Genomic DNA, 20,163 nt, shown 5'->3' on the forward strand with positions numbered 1-20,163 from the left:
TGGAAGATGACCTTTGACCATCGCATGGGGTTTCTCTACTTCTCTCTTCACTTGCTTGCCTTATTAATGTTTACATGTATTTAACTACATATATCAGTTACTGGTAATTTTTACTGTGAATAGGGACTACTGAGTTAGGTAAGCAGTGTTTATCGCTGTTCTGTTTGCCTCTAAACCGAAGTGCTGACATGACAGAGATAAGTGCACCTAACCGAACAGTCGCTGCCTACCGTTTTATGATGCCACTGTTGCTACAAGCAATATTTTCGTCTGATCTTTTTTATCTTAATTAATGCACTAACGTTTTAATACATACATTTCTTCTTTTTTGTGATTATTTTTTGGAATCATATTTTAAGAAAAGCGTGCATGGTAACAGCTTGTATTTGTAACACATTACATCAATTCTGCTTTCGCGCTTGTTAACAAGATGAATAGTGAGGGATCTTTGCATACAGTTATTTAACAATTAAGAGACCTGAGTGCAGATTATGAATAAAATTACAGAAATTTAACATCCAGAAGTTGTATCCCTGGTTTTGTGTTATTTGTCGCCATCACCTTATACTTCCTTCCACTACAGTAACTGGGATTCATTACGGATTCGACCTTTGTCTAGTCTACGATGCCAGATATTATTAATATTCCTTCGTTTAACTTATACATAGATGTGCTTTTGTCGGCTAAACTTGGTGCCCTAAATGGTTGTGTACTGTTAATACAAGGCGTACTTGCATGCAGTTTCCATGATTGTACCACGCAATTAATCGACCGGTTGTAGCACGTGTGCTGGATCTTTCATCCGCGTTTTGCATCAATCATCTGTTTTCAGCCACTTGTCTGATACTGACTCACACCATTCTTGGTATACGAGACGTGTTGCACGTGTCCATCCCAACAGGGCAACGATTTCTAGGATACTCTTACGCAGTAGCGCACTCAGGATTTAATCTTGGGGGGGGGGGGAGTTGAATAGACAATTTGAGAACACACTACGCATCGCATACGACCTATGATTGGGCATCTGGATTGATCGCTAATTTATAAGTAGTATAGAAATAGAAGACACGACACAACATAAATAAAAAAATGAATGTTAATTAGGAAAAGATTTTTGGAAAATTTTCTAATGTTTTTTTTCTTTTTCTTTCGGGGGCCAGGGCCCTTCCTCTGGGTGCGCCACTGCTCTTACGGGTCGTCTGGCTCCTAATATAATTTAAGAGTCTCAGGTCATGAACTGTGCTCATTATTTCTCTCTCTCAGAGAGAGAGAGAGATTTGAAAGAAGATTATGTCTCTTGGAGACAAATCCCACCTATTTATAGCCAAATCTGCACGTATTGTTAGTCAGGTGACAGCCTGGTCGAATCCATTCAGCATTAAAGGCTTTTGCTACTGAGAATAATAACGAAAATAATAATAATGAAACAGCTGATGATACCGTATATCATTTAAGAAGTACAAACATCCATGTCTTATCCCCTATTTTTGACCGAACAAAACATTTCCGCCACAGTAACATTTTAACTGTCCAAATGACTTTCCGCTACAAACAGATGTAGTGTCTGTGCTTTTGTGAAATCAGATATTTCTTGTCAGAGGATTGCTAATCTTGAATTTATCTTATTTCACTTTCTGAACTTAAGATTCCGTTGCCCTATTATGTATTCATTCATCTGCTGATACTACCGCTTCCCCCATTTTTGAAATTCATCTCTAACTTAATTTCCGGAAGTTCAACTACTCTAACAGTTAAGTCATCCTTGTTGAATTTAATGTCTAGGTTCCCTTTTTCCAACTCCACTGATCGCTATGGAAGAGAAACAGGTAGCGTAGCTCTGTAAGTAATGATTTGAAGTAAATTGTCCATCTACCAACCAGAATAGCGAAAACACTCCCCTCCACTCACCCAGCACTGTTGATCTTTTCTTAATTAGTTCTCCTTCTTGATATGCTGCTAAGTTGACCACTCTGCATAGCAGTTCAGATTACAATCTCATCCAGGTTTAATCTCTATTTGAACACCTTAGCCATTCACAGTCTCATATCCTTTGGCACAACAATAACAATGCCAAGTGGGATCTCCGAGACCTTCACTCCTCATCTCTATGGTCAGAGTACTATTTCTTTTCTAAAGATTCAAATAGTTGTTATGATCTTCTTATAGGAATTATCCATTTGGGAAAGAGGACTTTCATTCATCACTCTGTTCAAATCTCCCACCTAAATCCAATCTATGGCTTTCCAAGAAGTATGCCAGGGCAGTTCACGAAAAAAAGCCTATAATAAGTGGCTTGAGACAAAAACTCCATCTTCATCCACAGCTTACGCAGATATCTATAATACTTGTAAAACCACCATTAACAACTCTAAGTCCGAAAAGGTTAAATGCACCTGCCACTGCAAAAACCGCAGTCATACCTTCTGGTCTCTTGCAAAATCTGTTGGGTTCAATTTCTGTCATTCTATTGCAACATTACCAAAAGATAAAGCTGACCGGCTGGCATAATTATTTTCATCGAACTCCTGCATATAAGACTATGGTAAATCACTTACATCTTAACCTGGAACATTGCATTGCATTCCTGCTATGGTCTTCTGTCAGAGAGACATCAGAGGAATCTTGAACAAGATATCAATAAAGGTTTCAGTCCTGATGACATTCCACAATCGTGCGTAAGAGATATGCTCTTGAACGAACACCTGTTCTTATCATCTTGACATTATATTATACTCAGCTGGCATCCACTCCAGAGGATGGAAGCAGCCCATATACATCAAATTCCTTCTCCTTCATAAAATACGGCCATTTGGGGATGGTACATTAAAACTCGTTCAAAAAAATTCTTCCTGCTGTTCATAAAAGGGGACAGTTCGTCTGACTGACGATCTCTCTTTCACCTTCCTTCAGCCACTGGCTCATAGACGGCCAGTTTCCGCATTGCGCCTCTTCTACAGATATTTCCATGGTTGTCGTTCAATAGAACTGACAACCGTCATGTTCCTATTTCTGTTAAACGCACACTAACACGGGCTACAGCTACCCAACATCATTTTACAGTTAAACCGCTGACTTACAGAAACTACTACTTAGATTCATCTTTCATTTTATCTATCTCGGTTCCCTGGAAACGGCCTTCTCCATGAAGTATTTCCCCAAAGACTACAACTTCTTGCTCTTCAAAAAGAATATTAACAGATCACTTTTTCTCTTGACCCCACACACAGCCTTTATTTATTATTAATATTGCAGAAATATTAGGCAAAACAAAAAGTATGTTTTGCCTAATTAAGTATGTCTATAATATATTATGCCACAAATGGTTCTAGGTTCAATTGCTGAGATAATGAATGGCGTCACTATACATGAATGCTGTTATAAAACGCAATATTTATGACTGCAATAATTTCTTATTGGGTTTACATATAAATCAAAACCTAAGATCCTCACTTCTTAAAAATCTTGTCTATTCACTTGTAACAACATCTCAGAGGTTGTTATTCTCTCACATCCACAGTTTCTCTCTCTCTACGTGCAAACTGCAGAATTTTTGAGTAGATTAATTTTCTATATTATAACTATTATAAAGTATTTATATTATAAAATAATAAAATTTTATAACAACATGTATCATACTGATATTTTAGAATCTCCATAATGCAGTCCGTTTCGACCAAGCCCTTGAGTTGGAAAGATCTGGATTCGAATCTCATCTGAAACGCGAAGAAGCTATATCAGGTTTTTCGCGTCCTATACTTCTTAAGTGTTCAGTTGAAGATGATTTAACCAGATTCGGGGAAGATTTTTTTTCTCCCCGAACGGAATTTTCACTCCAATAAATGCCAGCCTGGTTAGCCGAGTGGTTAGCATATCCGCTCTCAAGCCAAAAGGCTACGGGTTCGAATCCCGCCATGGGCATACCAGTGGTGGTGGTCGGCAGTAGATGGCGTTGGTGTAGTTGCGGTAAGTTGGTGGAGGCAGAGTTGTAGAACAGGTGCCCTCCCTCGATGAGTCTATGGACTCCTTGGAGGTGTCAAGTAATAATAATAATAAATAAGCAGATCCTCAAGACTAACACACACACACACACACACACACACACACACACACACACACACACACACACTGTATGTAAGCCAAGACTAACCATCTGCTTTATCCTAAAATTATGATTACAAAGCCAGTCTAGTAGATTGCTTGCGGATTCTAAGGGTTTGTAAGTACCGTTGATTATTATTATATTATTGAAATTTGCAACGACTGCCAAGTGATTTCGTCACACGATATTTGCCTTGGGAAAGAGACCCCGATTCGAATCCTATCAATGATATTAATGGAATTAGATCTGGAAATATCGTTTTCAGCGAAACTACAGTATGAACTAAAGAATTTTCTATAAAGTTTTCTACAGTATGTACAGTGTCGCTCATTTCTATGACGACGACCCAATTTTAAGAAAATTATTGAAATGAGTTTCGTGTACTGAAGTCCTAATTTAGTCGTGTAAAAGGAGGCGACTACTTTAATTTATATTCCTTGAATGATTTCTCAGTCCCCCCCCCACCACCACTAGGGATTTGGTCGTACTTGTTTGTGTCACAAAATTGCACCTATATTTTATTTTTATTTTTTAAAGAAGAAATATTTTATTAAATATATACGTTTTATGTCATAAATCGTAATCTTACCTGTACGTGGACAACTATTTTCCCACATTTTGGAGTTTCCATTTCGTACATCTGCAAAAACAAATATACATTAAATTAGTAAAACGACACTGCTATTATTTCAAATATTTATTAGCTCGATGATATAAATTATAATAAGATCAGTTCTTTACGTGATTTATTGAAAAAAAGGAAAGAAAAACACTTTCCATAAAATGATACAGTCAATTCATTCTGAATCGTTCCTGATTTTTAAATATTAATAGTAAACGTAATAAATAAATATTATTAAAAAGCTATTCAAATGTATGTAAGTAAATCTGGTATTATTTTTTCAACGTCTTCTAGTTATATTTCAATAAACACCTGGTGAATGAGTGTGGTACTAGTGAGGGAAACATACACATTTTAAGAACTCATCCAAAATAATAATTAGGAGTTAGCCAGAAATATTTTAGAATAAAAACTATATGAATAGGTCTCTCTCTATATATCTGATTATAAAATGTTTATTTTATAATCATTTAAAAGCAGTGAGAAGAAATGAATGCAATACTTTTTAAAAAAAATATTAATTACTAAAAGAACCTCAGTAGTTCATTCGGTTTCGACGATTCCTTGAGTTGGAAAGAACTCGGCTTGAACCTCATATAGTAAGCGGATTACCTTTATCGGAGTCTTACATCTGAAGGCGAGTTATAATGCACTCTGCTAACAATAGGATAGGATTAACTGCTTATCAGCATTAATCAGGTTTCAAAGAAGCCAAGTTGCTTGGCATTGACAGGCCATTGAGCCCCCCCCCACACACACACTATAAATATTGAATACTGAATATGTACCCTAATAGCATCATCGGTCTGCACATATTATAGTAATTATTAACAGCTAAAAATAACAGTATATTATATATATATATATATATATATATATAATAAAAAAACTTCTGTGGTGACTACAAGTATTTCACTTTTTAAGGACAACATTTTATTGGGTATTTTCATATTAGAGTAATATTAAACATAAAACAGAAAAGTGTTTCTTCGTGAATTTTACGAAGACACTCAAAATTGTGCTTTTTTTTCTGTCCCAATAGCAATATTATTTTATATCAGTCCTACACACAATAGCGGTTGCAAGCAGTACGTGATTTAGGAACAGCAGCAGCGCTTGCTTTATATTCTTGATGAAACTCTGCAGGTTATTCTGATCAGAATAAAACTAAAGGAGGAAGAGGAAAGCTATTCCAAGAATGAAATAGAGAGAATGTAAAAAGAAGACGATGATGAAAGAAATTGGAGGAGAAGCTGACTGTTAAAGTTCGAGTGTGTATTTATAGATTTAGAGGAAACTATAAGAATTGTGAATGCTATTTCAGTTAAAAAAAATAACGATAAAATATAATGATTGAAAAGGCACTAAGCATATACAAACAGTTACAATTTAGGAATTGAGTCAGTAAGAATTCATTACCCAAATTCTGGATAGAATGAAGATTTTTAGAAATATTTTTGATGAAATTTTAAAGATGAAAATAATATTCTAAAGGTAAGATGATTTAGGATATATTCAAGAAAGAATTAGAGCTAAGAACAAAAGAAGATGATTAGTTTTGTGGAGGTTATAGATATGAATTATTTATACGAAGAAAGGTCGAAGTCAAATATTAACAGAAGACGAGATATCCAGCATTGTCTGATAATCTAAGTATTATGAGGTGTGATGAGTAAGCGTACATACGTAAAACACAGATAATACAAGAGGCCGCAGTTCAGAGTAATATGATAAAGCAGGATTTTTATAGAATACTGCTAATCACTGGACCAAATGTGCTAAAAGCGGCAATTTTTCTTCCACTTTCTTTCTAAATGCTAACGAAAAATTTCACAACTTTAAAAAGGAACTCAGAGATAATAAAGGATGATTTCACAACTACATGTAATGATGTCTGCTTTCTTTACCATATTCCTCTTTTGCTTTCCTTTTCTCTTCATTTGCATTTCTGTTAAGTTTCCTATTTAGGAACTAATTAGTTCCCAACTGAGCTTGCTTCCAAAACACAAAGATCATTAAAGTGGGACTAATGTTTGGCATAAATTAATGTAAACAGTGTTAATTTTTGCCACACCCAAACTATAGTGCTAAAATGATTAATTTATGACTTGTCATAAACTTGTTTTATAGGCCATATTCAGGTGTTCCATATCTTAGTGGTTTACGACTCGTAATTAACCTAATAGCATTTAAAGGGAACTGCAACTTTTACATATTCTTAATTTTATTTGCACCTCAAAAAATTGCTCTAATTGCTAATCTAATTGAAGACAACTCTTCAAATAGACCTAGTTTGGTTCACTTTCTTCGATTTGCCTAAAGCGAAGTGAAACTGTGTTTCTTAATTAGGTTATTCTTGTCGGGACTGACAATTATACAACAATAATCGGAACACAAAAGTTTTTGAGGGATCAAAATGATGCTGTGCACAAATCCAGGCTAACGTACACAACCTGCACGTTTATGTCATCTACAATCTCTGATAGAGTATGTTATATCCAACGTATAATGATATCACCAATAAACCAAGCTGATAATAATTGAATTTAATAATTAGATTATCGTAAAAAGAGCTAAACAGAAGTAACAGTAAGCAAATAGAACGCCCGAAATTCTATATTCTTATATTGCTCATGTTTGCTATGTTTTATTATGCGAGTTTCACTCACTAAAGGCTTTCGCATTTAGTACAATTAGTGTTGGTACCGTAAGCAGACTCTGTAAATCCTACGCTAGCGACTAAACATGTAACTTTTTAATCCACTTTAGGTCTCCAATAAGCATGGTTGTGGTGGTGGAGGTTTCATCCCTGCCTTTGAAGATTATCTACCACCTATAGACATTCATAAACATCCAAACCTACATTGGGATTCGTATCTACTGCCTGTTGGATAAAGAGTGAATACACTGATCATTCGGCCAACGAGTCCAGCATGCAATTTAAATTTTATAGAACGAACATTCTTTATAAAAATGAGTGATGAGCAAACTAAACGATGATGACTAAACCAGACATGAGTTTGCTGTAATTTTGAATAAGCCTAACCTAGGGAATCGCCGAATGGCGGATTGGCCAAAGGATAGTTCACAGATTCTGAAGATGATATCAGTCGCTTTCTTTTTCTTTTCTTGTTTGGACTGAACTATTCGGTGAATACTCCTTTCTTGAGTCCGTGACGAAGTTTAAAGTCGTATATGTTATTGATGTGAACACTAACAAGAAATAATAAAAATAAAATGTACTTTGTTTTAGAGAGTGTAAATGAAGAATTTTGAGAATGAACTTTATAAAGATCAAGCATCCATCTCGGTTAGTTTATGGCTGTTAAGTGACAGGAAAGGCAACGACTTATCACTCATTTACTTCTTTTTATGTGTCATTCGCACTCACGAAAGGTTGTAAGCCTATAGCATATAGTACCGTGAGTGGGTTAAGTTTTTTTTTTTTTTTTCATTTTAATGAATTGTTATATTTGTTTGTATTTTTTTAATGAGTCCGGAAACCCTGCACTAGAGACTAAGCCACTTTCAAGCCACTGCAGACCTCCAATAAGCAGGATGATGGTCTCACACCGGCTGATGAAATTCATCTTTCACCTAAATTAATTATTTTTTTCAAGTTGTTTTAAGCGATTCTTTATGAAATTACTTATAATCTTTCACATATGATAGTGCTGTGGGTTAGATAAGGGTAAGAGTAACTTGGTACGCTGCTTTGGAAACCATGCGTGGAAATTTTTTAAGCAACAATAATAAGTAGTGATTTCAGCAAGGCGATGAACGTTATCCAAAGAGAACCCATAAGCATTCAGACCGTAGTGGGATTCGCTCCTACATGCTATAGACTGGAAATCTGAGACAATATCTGCTGGACTCGACCAGCCAGACAGGTATTGCATAACATGAGACAAGTTCAAAAATTTTAATTATAAAAGCAAAACGTATTATAATATTATTAATTATAAGTTACAAAGTAAAATAATGGTAACCAATAAAAACAGAATTTCTTAAATTAAGCAAACTAGATTTTTACTTTAAAGAATAAAGCAATTGCTTATTCCTGCATCAGATTTAAGTCCTAATGTTTTATGTGTGTATGTAATGAGAGCGATGTCAGTTTGTTTCCAAGCAAGATGCTGATCTGTGCTAACAATAACAAAGATCAAAATTCAGTTTACACCAATAAGCAGACAAAAAGGGCAGTATAATGGCACAAGCAGCTGTTATGATCTGAAGAATAATATTTTTGTTACATGTGATGAAACTCCTCAAATCTCTCTCTTATTATTATTATTATTATTATTATTATTAATATCTTCAGTTTTCTAGAAGATCTGAAAGCAAATTCATGTGCGGGAAAAAAAAAAAACGCTAGCTATGAACTCTACGTTTCATCGGGTTCGTTCCCAGCATAAAATTAAACTTTCCTATTAATTATTTTTTCTTCTACAATCATTGTTTGTCTTCAGATTTTTATTCATGTCATGATCTTTCAAATCAGTTTAATGATGCGAGTAAATACTCTTTGCCACTCAAGTTGTTCATGCAAAATAGGAAAGAAATAAACCGTCTAAATTAGTTACCATAAAATTATGAATTCTTTATACTTTACAGAGGTCCACAAAAATGAATTTATTTACTAATATACCGCTCATATTTTTATTATTAAATTAATCCCAAATATCATTCCTTGATATTCTAATGTTTATTTTGTTCCGTTTTGAGATGGGATCCTTCAATTTTTTTTTTTTTTTTTTTCAAATGTTGGGTTTCTCTTGATGATTAAAAGGCGGCGCTGCTGTTGCGACTTTCAGTTTCGAAATAATAACGATATTTCTCGTTTCTTACAGAAAGGTTTTGGAACTTGATATTGTGAATAATGTAATACAGTAGTTTTCCATACAAAATGTATCCGAAGGCAACGTTACACACACATTCTCTCTCTCTCTCTCTCTCTCTCTCTCTCTCTAGTTCAAAGATGAGGGTAATGACTGCATCTGCACTTCCGTATCAGAGAGCGGTTTTACACAAAAGCCGGAAGGGTGAGAGGGATGGATGCTCCGGAAAAGATCGATAAGAATCACATGCACTTACCCTCGGTAACTGCATGTGATTCGTATATATACAAGCCCTCTTTTATTCAAACATTTGTGTGCGTGCGCAGGCACAGCGACTGAGAGAGAGAAAGAGTAATTTAAATAGATGAAAATAGCTTAAGTAAATTGCACTCACTTTCGTTCGCTTTTTCTTTAGTTGTCGTGTAATTTTTGCCTCTTCTCTCACTGCGAGAAGCAAAAAAGAAGACGAAGAAGGAAAAAAAAAATTAAACCTGCCCTTCTTTTCCCATAAATGGTTTGCCCTACTTCTTACTTCATGAAGTCAAATGCCACGTTCGTGTTTTTTTCCTTCCCTAAGGCTTCCTTTTGTATGCCAACCAGAACATTGGTATTCATGGTGAGAATACTGAAGTCTCAAAAGAATGCTGTCCTGACAGCATCTTTTAAAGAATCTCACGCTTGGTTTCCATCCTATATAATAGGATGGAACAGATAATCTTGATGTCGTATGTAAATAAATAAATACATAATAAAATGAAATTATATTTTCCTAAGTTTATCTTGCTACATACTATCAATATAATTAAGAATAAAGTCTTTCTCATGTTCATAGTTAATATTTCATAAATATGATTAGACATACATATGAGGCTAATCATCATCTTTCAAAGTTATTTAAATTTATTTCTTGGTAGCCACTTCAGTAATTTCAAATAAGAAATTAAAACAACGTTCCCACCCAGCGTTATTCCTGATAAAAAATCAAGTAAATGGACCACAGATGTTGGGTGTATCCGGAAATATTCACACTGATGTAAATATATATAATGGTGAAGGGAATTGAATCTCCCGAAAAACATTACTCCACAAAAATAAAACTGGAATTATGATGATGATGCAAAGAAGTTTTACCTTAAACTAATGCTAAGCGTATTAAAACTGTCATAACAAAATACCGAAAAAAGATTTATGAAAAATTTTATTCTTAATGCTGATGTAACTACATTTAATTCTATGTTCAACAACAGCACAGAACTATATAAATAAATAAATAAATATAAATATTTTCAGAATTCATTTTTACTCGGTTGGAATATTATGAAAAAGCTTTAATGACTGATACCGAGAGATAAAAAGATGACATTGATATATTTGAAAATATACTACTAGTACACTAGTTTCGTTGAATTGATCAACATCTTCAGGTATCACAATCAAAGAAGTATAAAAAGAATTACAGAGACTTAAAATTGCAATAACAGAACAAGTACAAAAAGGCAGTAGCGTGTTTGTTTGGAACTCGCATTTTGTTTTCAAACACGCTACTGCCTTTTTGTACTTGTTCTGTTATTGCAATTTTAAGTCTCTGTAATTCTTTTTATACTTCTTTGATTGTGATACCTGAAGATGTTGATCAATTCAACGAAACTAGTGTATCTTTTCAAATATATCATGTCATATTTTTATCTCTCGGTATCAGTCATATATATGAAAATATTATGAACAGTGATCAGAGCTTTACCCACTTTTACAATGAGTTGCCCTGGTATTGCACCACCTTAGACTTGAACTACGTTCAGGCGCAAACTTAACTGTTTGCTTACTTGGGATTAGGAGTAAAATAACCAAGTTTATAAAATTACTTGGTAACCCTAATACATTATTCCCAAGGTAAAAAAAAACTTATTTACATCTACATCTCCTCCAGAGATTCTTATTCAAATAAAAACACCTTGTAGCAACTTGTATAGGTAAAGTTGATAAGGCTCTGCATTACTAAAACCTTGGTATTTAGGGTCTAGCTACTCACTGAGGAGACCTCAAAAAAGGTTGAAACCGGTCTAGGTAGTGACCCCACCAATAATGTATTGCAGTATACATCTCTTAGTGAGATGTGCTTTACATTATGGAAAATATTATGAATAGTGAGCAGTTTTACCCACTTTTACAATGAGTTCCCTGGTGTTGCACCACCTTAGACTTGAACTACGTTCAGGCGCAAACTTAACTGTTTGCTTACTTGGGATTAGGAGTAAAATAACCAAGTTTATAAAATTACTTGGTAACCCTAATATATATAAATATATATAATAAAGATGCCAAGCTATTTTAAACTTGGTTTTACTCCATTTCCCAAGTAAGCAAACAGACAAATAAGTCAAGTTTGCGCCTGCAAGTATTGCAAGTCTAGCTGACCCTCAAAGTAGTGCAAGTCAAGGCAACTCATGGTAAAGGTAGAATAAGCTCTGATCACTATTCTTAATATTTACCCTTAATGCACAGCCCATCTCCTTGAAGAGATGTATGATGCTATGTATTAAAGGCAAGGGGCCACTACCCAGACTGGTTTCGAACTTTTTTGAGGTGTCATCAGTGGGAGCCAGGCTAAAAATACCAAGATTTTAGTAATACAGAGCTTAAGTATTTTACCAGAACAAGTACGTGTTTTAACCTTATTAAATAAAAATCTCAGGATGAGATATAAATGTAGAAAGTATTTTACCTTGGGTATAATTATACCCAAGGTAAAATACTTTCTATATACATACATAATAACTTTTTTGCTGTTTAGATTATGAACACAGTTTAATCCAATGTTGAACCTTCATCCATAGTGTGTGCGTTTGAGACAATGTACAGAGATCTATTTTAAGTTCTATTTTATCTTATTTTAACATCTTGATAAAGCAGAGGAATCTAAGAAAGTGCCTGAAACTCTATCAATACAGTGTTTAGTGATAAAAAATGGATTCGACAACTGATAAGCTATTCAGTTTATTTTTTCCCCAGTCATTTAGCATTCTTTTGTGAGAAAACGCGATGTTTACTAATTCTGAATTTTTAAATGCGGCACAGCACTTATTTCCCGATACCAAGTAATTTTATATAAACTTGGTTTTTAATCCTTCAATTATATAAAATTACTTGGTATTCTAAATGCATAATATACCCAAGTTAAAAAACTTTCTACACAACACTTATTTTATTTAATTGTTTAGTTATTTATTATGGGCTGGCAAAATTAGATAAGGGAATATTTGCTCTGGAGACGAGGTATTTTTTACGTCACATTCAGCATACATTAAACAAGATGGTGGTGGTGCTACACAGGCTGATGAAACTATCTATACCTAGTAGAGAGTAATTCTATTGTTTTTAGAAATATTCGGTTAAATTAAATAATTATGAAAGACAATTTTTAAACTTCAATTGGACTGCAGGAGGAAAAATATTCTAAATATAGCATACAGAGCTCCTCATTACATATTTTTGAAACAGAAACTCTACTTCAGTACTTGGATGCAAATGAAATGACCGTGAGGTATATTAGTGTTTATAAACTATCTAGGAATCATCCGAAATCACTGAAAGTCACTCTAACACTGTAGAATTAATGACTCTGGATCCTTCCGTGATGTAGAGGTCCTTCCGAGTATAGTAGAGTCTGCCTCGGTGTACAACTAGTGCGTCCGATAGACCAGTGGATTGAGATATGAGAACTACGGAAGTCAGGAAATATGAGTAATTAACTATCGCGACCTTCAGACTATTCACAAACGGATCTAGTACGATGGAAAAGTGCGTTTTCATCATCGGGATAGACACGCAGTTCTATTTACTAGTTAAGGACATAATTTAAAATAAATCAAGTTAATTGATTTGTTTTAAATTATTTTAAAAATTATGTTTTAAATAATAAAAATTTATGCAAAAAAATTTATGCATATAAATTTTTATATGCATAAAAATCAGAAATATGTACACATTTTTATGTGTACATATTTTTACATATATGTATTTATATTTTTATACATACACATAAATAGGTCAGTTAAGACACAAACCCAGTTAAAAACAGTTATATTCGGACCTGAGCTGCCTCCACATTAATTATAAACAACTTACATAACACCATGTCTCTGATTTCTGACAGAAACGACTTGAAAATGATAACGATTGTGCTAACTAATAACGATAATCTTAACTATAAAGAATAAAGTATTTCTTCACACTTAGAGGACGTCAATATGGATTCATTTCGCCTTGCAGTGGAATCACTGAGCAGGCTTAGATGTTAAGTAGTTTTACAATAATAGAAAGATGATTGCAACCATTTTGCGCTCTGCTGTTCCTCTTTAGATGAATCCTAATACTGCCACATCTGTGACTGTTGAGGAGGTAACGAACACTTCTAACGAACAATTTGGTAATCTCCAGTGCCGTTAAAAGATCAGAATTCGAATCCCATCTGGACTCATGTAACGTTTATGGCTTTTCAAGGATGATTTGATGAGTGACATACAGAAGATTAAGGATTTCCTTTAGAAAATCTCAGTTTATCCTACAGAAACAGATTCACTGCTGGAAAACAGACGCATCAGATACGGCCATAATTGCCTCGTCATAATATTAAATGTTAGCCTTTGATACTTTAATGATTAGCAGTGTTCTTGTTAAGGTTGCCTCCGCTAATGAAGACTGTTTAACATTAACGATCCTCTAATTTGCATATAATTATTTGAAATATTTGAGGTAAAAGGGGTAAAGTTTTGAGAGGTTTTGACCACGTATCATATACAGTAACGTGTATCTTTCTATTCGTAATGCCGTGTACTTGTAGCTGAGAGAATAAAAGTGAGAGAACCGTTTTGATTTGTCATTTTGTTAACGTTTCTTTTTTCACTGCATTAATGCAATTTCCATACAAAACCCTCTAATTTTCACCAGCCAAGTATAATTAATAGTCGTAATTGAAGTATTCGCCCGTCCAACAGTTTATTGGACTGAAGCCTTCAACCGTAGTAAGTGACAAGACTAATTCTTTTGAGCTATCTTATTGTTGTCTTAAGTAATAAAATTGGAAAACTATCATACAATAAATGTATTTTGACTATACATTTGAATAAATTAAAATCGTTGAAACTCAATAAATTAAAAAACTATTTATTTTTTAATCTGCTTGTTATTTTTTTTTTATCTATCAAATCTTTTTGTCTTAGTTTTGTTTTAATTAATATTATCACCTTATAATATTAATTCTTACAATATCTTGTACGTATCATAATATTAATATATAATAAGGCATTATCTTAAATGAACTGATCAAAATGAAGAATTAAGAATTAGGATTAATTATTTCTCTGCGAAACTAATTAGCTCTCATTGTTCAATAGTGCCTTTTGTATAAATCATAGCATTGAATGAGTCAATGATTTTCTGCTAATTAGATGATATCTAAATGCCGCTTATAATCATCACTGTCTAAAACACAAGCAAAAAAAATGAAACAAGATACACTCAAACATAGTTACTGATCATGGAATAATGGAATTTTAATAATAGGGTGGGATACCCTTTGGCAACTCGTATGACTTCTTCATTACTTCCACCTTAGGGTCTGGCTCCCACTGATGAGACCTCAATAAAGTTCGAAACCGGTTTGGGTAGTGACCCTTCCCTTAATGCATAGCATTATACATGTCCGCAAGGAGATGTGCTTTGCATTATGGGAGATACGAAGGCAAGTGATGAGAACTTATCCACCTTTACCACGAATTGCCTCAGTCCTGAAAGTACTTCAGGCGCAAACTTTGTTTGCTTACACTTGGATAAAGGATAAAACCCAATACATAATTAATAGTTACTGATCATAACAAACGTTCTCTCTCTCCCCAGTAGAATTGCAGTATAGAGTATTCTGATCCTTAACGAATGCAGCAGACTTTTAATCCAGCAACCAATTGGAAACTGGAAATAAACCAAAGGGCAAACGAAGTAGCATAAGGGAATAGCTACAGTTCTTCCCTTAAACATGATTACAAGGAAATATCACAAGCGAACTGTATAACCTTAGCGATACTCAATAAATACCGATGCTGACATATGAATTAAACGTATTATCATACATTAGTAGAACTATTTCTTCCTAGGAGAAAGAACCACCATCATCGATAGTCGATCTTTATCTGGTGACTCAAGTAACATTATCGGTTAACAGAACTACAGGTTAAACAATGAAAGACATCTGGTGGAGAGTTTTGGGTGGAATGAGATCAATGTTGTCAGAGTGCGTGGCAACGCTTATATGAATTTGGCATGAGAAAACATTGAGATTCTTTGAAATATAAATGGCTGGATTGCAACTCTTAACGAAGCTATCAGTAATGCGGTATGAAATACAGATCTTTTAATAATATTTTTTTCATATCTTTTTATCAGAGACTGTAAGAAAGAAATAGTTTTTTTTCAAAAGGTTCATTTCCGAAATTCTGCTGTTATTGACAACATATAAAACCTGAAATTAAGTAGCATCCGTTCTCTTTCTTCTTGTGCAGATTATTGTAATTAGTGACTAGTCATTCAGAATGTCCAAAATTCATTCCTGAATGTAACTTCCTTTTGAGGATAAAGTTTTGAAAAAATAAATTTACCGAGATGAATTTTCGGATTTTTTATACGAATCATCTCATAAATATTCAAAGGAGCTGAAGAGTAGATAATTTGGTTTCTGCTGTAGAGACTAAGTATCAATCCATTTCAGGTCTCCAGTAAGCAGGACCGGGTCTCAGACAGGGCGGCGATGAAATTAATTCACCGATCTGAGACTTTTCTAAATGCCATGACACGCTATTTTGCCTTATATATATATATATATATATATATATATATATATATATATATATATATATATATATATATATATATATATAAAAGAGGGAATGGGATTGGTTGCGACTTTTCCAAATATTCATGATGTAGGTTGATTTTAACCCACACCTGAATCTGTTGAAGAGTGGTCATTTGGCCAACTAGTAAAGTTTTTTGGGTGGTTTGTTTCGATTTACAGCAGAAGAAACTTTAAGACTGACGCCAATGTCTGTAAACTGGTCTGTTCTTCTGGCCAGTTAGGCAGTTTTGGGGGATGAGAAACTCGAGATTCCAAAATCAAAAATCTTCTATATTCGCATGAAATCGGCTAACTCACCTTCATTTGAAAGGCCCTGAATAAAGGTTCTTCGCGTTCTAGACGGGATTCGAAACCTAGTCTTTCTAGCCAAAGAGCATCGTCGATTGAAGTAAGCGAGCTCGACCACACTTTATGAAATAGACAGTACCGAACTGTATGTTAATCAGTTATCAAAACTGATTTTCATGTCTTGTATGATACAATGAATATCCGCAAGAATTTTAAATTCTATAGACTCTCTTTCTCTCTCTCTCTCTCTCTCTCTCTCTCTCTCTCTAAGATTAAGTTATCCGATTTTTGGCGAGGAATGAACTGATTTTCTTTCTTAAGCTTCGGATTCCTCTCTGAATGAGATGTCAATTCGATCTTCAATGTGTGTTAGGGAAAAAAAACCATTAGATGTTTTGTATACATCAGTGACTCTTAGTCGTCAAGTTAAAGCTATTTCTGGATTGTTTTGTTTTCATAGTTCTCTATTGAGTTTTGAAAACTTTTTATTGAGTGTCCTAATTTTTAATTATTTTTATTAATAATTTATTAATAGCAATAATATCCTTAGCCTGTTAATAATTTTCTACGCACCAAATTATGCAAAACAACTTTGAATTCTTAAGTGTATTCTTCTTTATGTTCATTTCCCTCTTATTCGTGTGCAACCAAAATTACTAAAAGCGGAAATGAAGTTGGTTAAAGTACCAAGATATGAGTTCATTTAAGAACCTAAACGTTTACGTTGATATTCTGGTCTGGAGGTAAGAACTGCTAACGTTTAGAAATCTCTTTAATCACTTTAAAGATCATTTTAAATTAATTCCTCGCAAGTGTCATCCTAGGAAAAATAGAAGGTTTCTATTGATATCAATATATCTTCCCCCCCCCCCTCAGATGCTAGGCATTTTTTTCTTTTTCTCATATTACTTCCCATGTCATAAGGAGTTATCATACAGAAGAAAAATTATCCTTTTACTTGAAAATACAAAGACAAAATTGAAAGTAAAACAAAAGAAGAAAAAATCCTGTTTTAGCTAATTCAGGCGGCGCTTATGAATAAGTTTCGTTAAACTTGTGCGCCCAAGTTTTATCGCAATTGCAAGTATCTCTTTGTGCAAAACAACCAGTAAACTGAATACAGAGGGTACTAAGGAGCCAGCTACTTCTACACAACTCGTAAGTTCCCATAGTACTTCATATTAGTTATCATATTTCAGTTTGTTGGCTATCAGACGATAGCCAACAAACTGAAAGACAATTCGAAGTGCCGCAGTTGCGAAACCGAAATTACCGAAAGGTAAATAAGGCATATCGTGCGACTTCAAAGCCTGGAAATTGGCTCATATTCAACCCATTCCCAAAAAGGGTGACAAATCGCTGCCATCTAACTACCGCTCTATCTCTCTCACCTCAATCCTATCTATCTAAAGTGATAGAGAAAACCATTAATTCTCAACTCCTATTCTACCTTGAAGGTATCCAGCTATTAAACGACCACCAGTATGGATTCCGTCGATGCCGATCAACAGGTGACCTGCTGTCATATATCACTCATCTCTGGACATATGCCATGGAAACATTTGTCGAATCCCAAGTAGTCGCACTTGATATCTCTAAAGCCTTTGACCGGGTCTGGCACAAAGGGCTTATTAAGCAAACTCCCATCATTTGGACTGTCTCAGGACTTCTGCAGATGGATTTCCAACTTTCTGTCTGGACGCACACTATGCCTGATGGTAGATGGCTCCTTATCCTCCCACTATCCAACAAATGCCGGGTCCCACAAGGTTCAGTTCTCTCGCCGATCCTCTTCCTTCTATACATCAGTGACCTACTTCAGTTGACCTCCAACCCAATACACAGTTTTGCAGATGACAGCACACTGCGCTCCTCCCTTACATTTGATAAACTTCACCCTGTACAGCTCACTTCAAAAGAACCTTAACGCAGACCTCCAAAACATCCTGCGATGGGGCTCAGATAACCTCGTCAACTTCAACGCTAGTAAAACCCAGTTCTGTCTTATTTCACACAAAAAAGAACCTTTTTCCCCCCAGTATTATTTTCGATAACACTCAAATTCCCAGACAAGATGAAATTTCTCTTCTCGGAATTACCATGACATCAGGCCTCTCCTGGCATAAACATATCACAACCATTGCATCCTCAGCTTCCAAAAAACTAGGCTTTCTATTTCGCTCAAGACGCTACTTCACTTCAAAACAACTGTTAACCCTATACAAATCGCAAATCCGCCCATTTATCGAATACTGTTCTCACATTTGGAGTGGGGCTCCTAAAAGCTCCCTCAAAATGCTTGACTCAATATAGAGGAGAGCAATTAGACTGATAAATGATCCATCTCTTACTGACTCACTCCCCCACTCTCACATAGACGCTTAGGCTCTGCAATTTGCATATTCTACAAATATTTTCATGGAAAATGCTCATCTGAAACAACATCAATTATTCCCCCACTCTCCACGAAACCCTTGGAACACGTACAACCACCTCTCAGCACCCCTTCACAGTACACCTCGAAACCCACAGAACAAGTTTCTTTTCCTCCTCCTTCATCCCTGCTACTGCTGTACTGTGGAATAATCTTCCCCCTGATGTATTTCCCAAGGAATACAATATACATGCTTTTAAATCGAATGTTAACAAGTTCCTCCTCTCCATTCCCGCTACCCATATACGGTACTAAAGTACTATACTAAAGTACAAAAACTGACGACTGACAGAAATGAATTTTTCATTTTGATTAACGTAATCCAAAGATGGTGTTTTTCATTCTGGGAATTAACGGATGTTAAAGTGATTAAAGTTGAATAGCTATAATGTCACGAAGAAAGTGATTTTATTTATTCTTGGAATATTATGTTTTGGCGTGTCATTATATATATATGATGAAACCGCATCAAATTGTTCAATGGGTATTTTGCAGTAGTTAATGTTATGCTTTTCGCAAGTATCTTTATTAAAGAAATAATTTATAAATAAATTATGTTAAATTAGATTCTGAGATAAACATTACGAAATTGTTATAATTTCTTACTGCTATTAAAATTGTTGTAAAGTAAAATACTGTTTTAATGTGGTCACTCCATTCCTCGGTGTGCCACACACCGGTCCGCGCCAGGTGGTCCTATTGTATGCTTTTCTGGAAGCTTCAACTCTGAAGAATAGTCAAACAGGAGGTTTCCTGTCTATATATCCTTTGAAAATCGTTGTCTTGATAGGAATGAATTGAAGCCCTCTGTTTTTACTGATCTCATTAACTTTGTCAAGAATTTGTCCTACTTCTATCTGTCATTACAAAGGAGTACTGTATCACCAGAATACCTCAGATTATTATCCATCTACTGTCTATCCTGACTCCAGTCTTAAGCTAATCCAGTGCTACATTTATAATATTTTCAGCATA

The 20,163-nt window shown here is 34.7% G+C and overlaps 1 protein-coding gene across 2 annotated transcripts in view; it reads right to left on the reverse strand.

Annotated features, from left to right (window-relative positions):
• The window catches only part of LOC150110536 (uncharacterized protein ZK1073.1-like), a 300,171-nt gene that overhangs the window by 202,099 nt on the left and 77,909 nt on the right, over nt 1–20,163 (reverse strand). For both annotated transcript variants that reach the window (XM_090399645.1, XM_090399653.1), the window contains one exon: nt 4,689–4,739. In XM_090399645.1, the coding sequence (XP_090255771.1) occupies nt 4,689–4,739 (51 nt within the window). The remainder of the gene's footprint in view (nt 1–4,688; nt 4,740–20,163) is intronic.

The sequence above is a fragment of the Typopeltis vanoorti genome, chromosome 1 (genome assembly GCF_054136105.1).
Source record: "Typopeltis vanoorti isolate ZY-2024b chromosome 1, IOZ_Tvanoo_1.0, whole genome shotgun sequence".
NCBI lineage: Eukaryota > Metazoa > Arthropoda > Arachnida > Uropygi > Thelyphonidae > Typopeltis > Typopeltis vanoorti.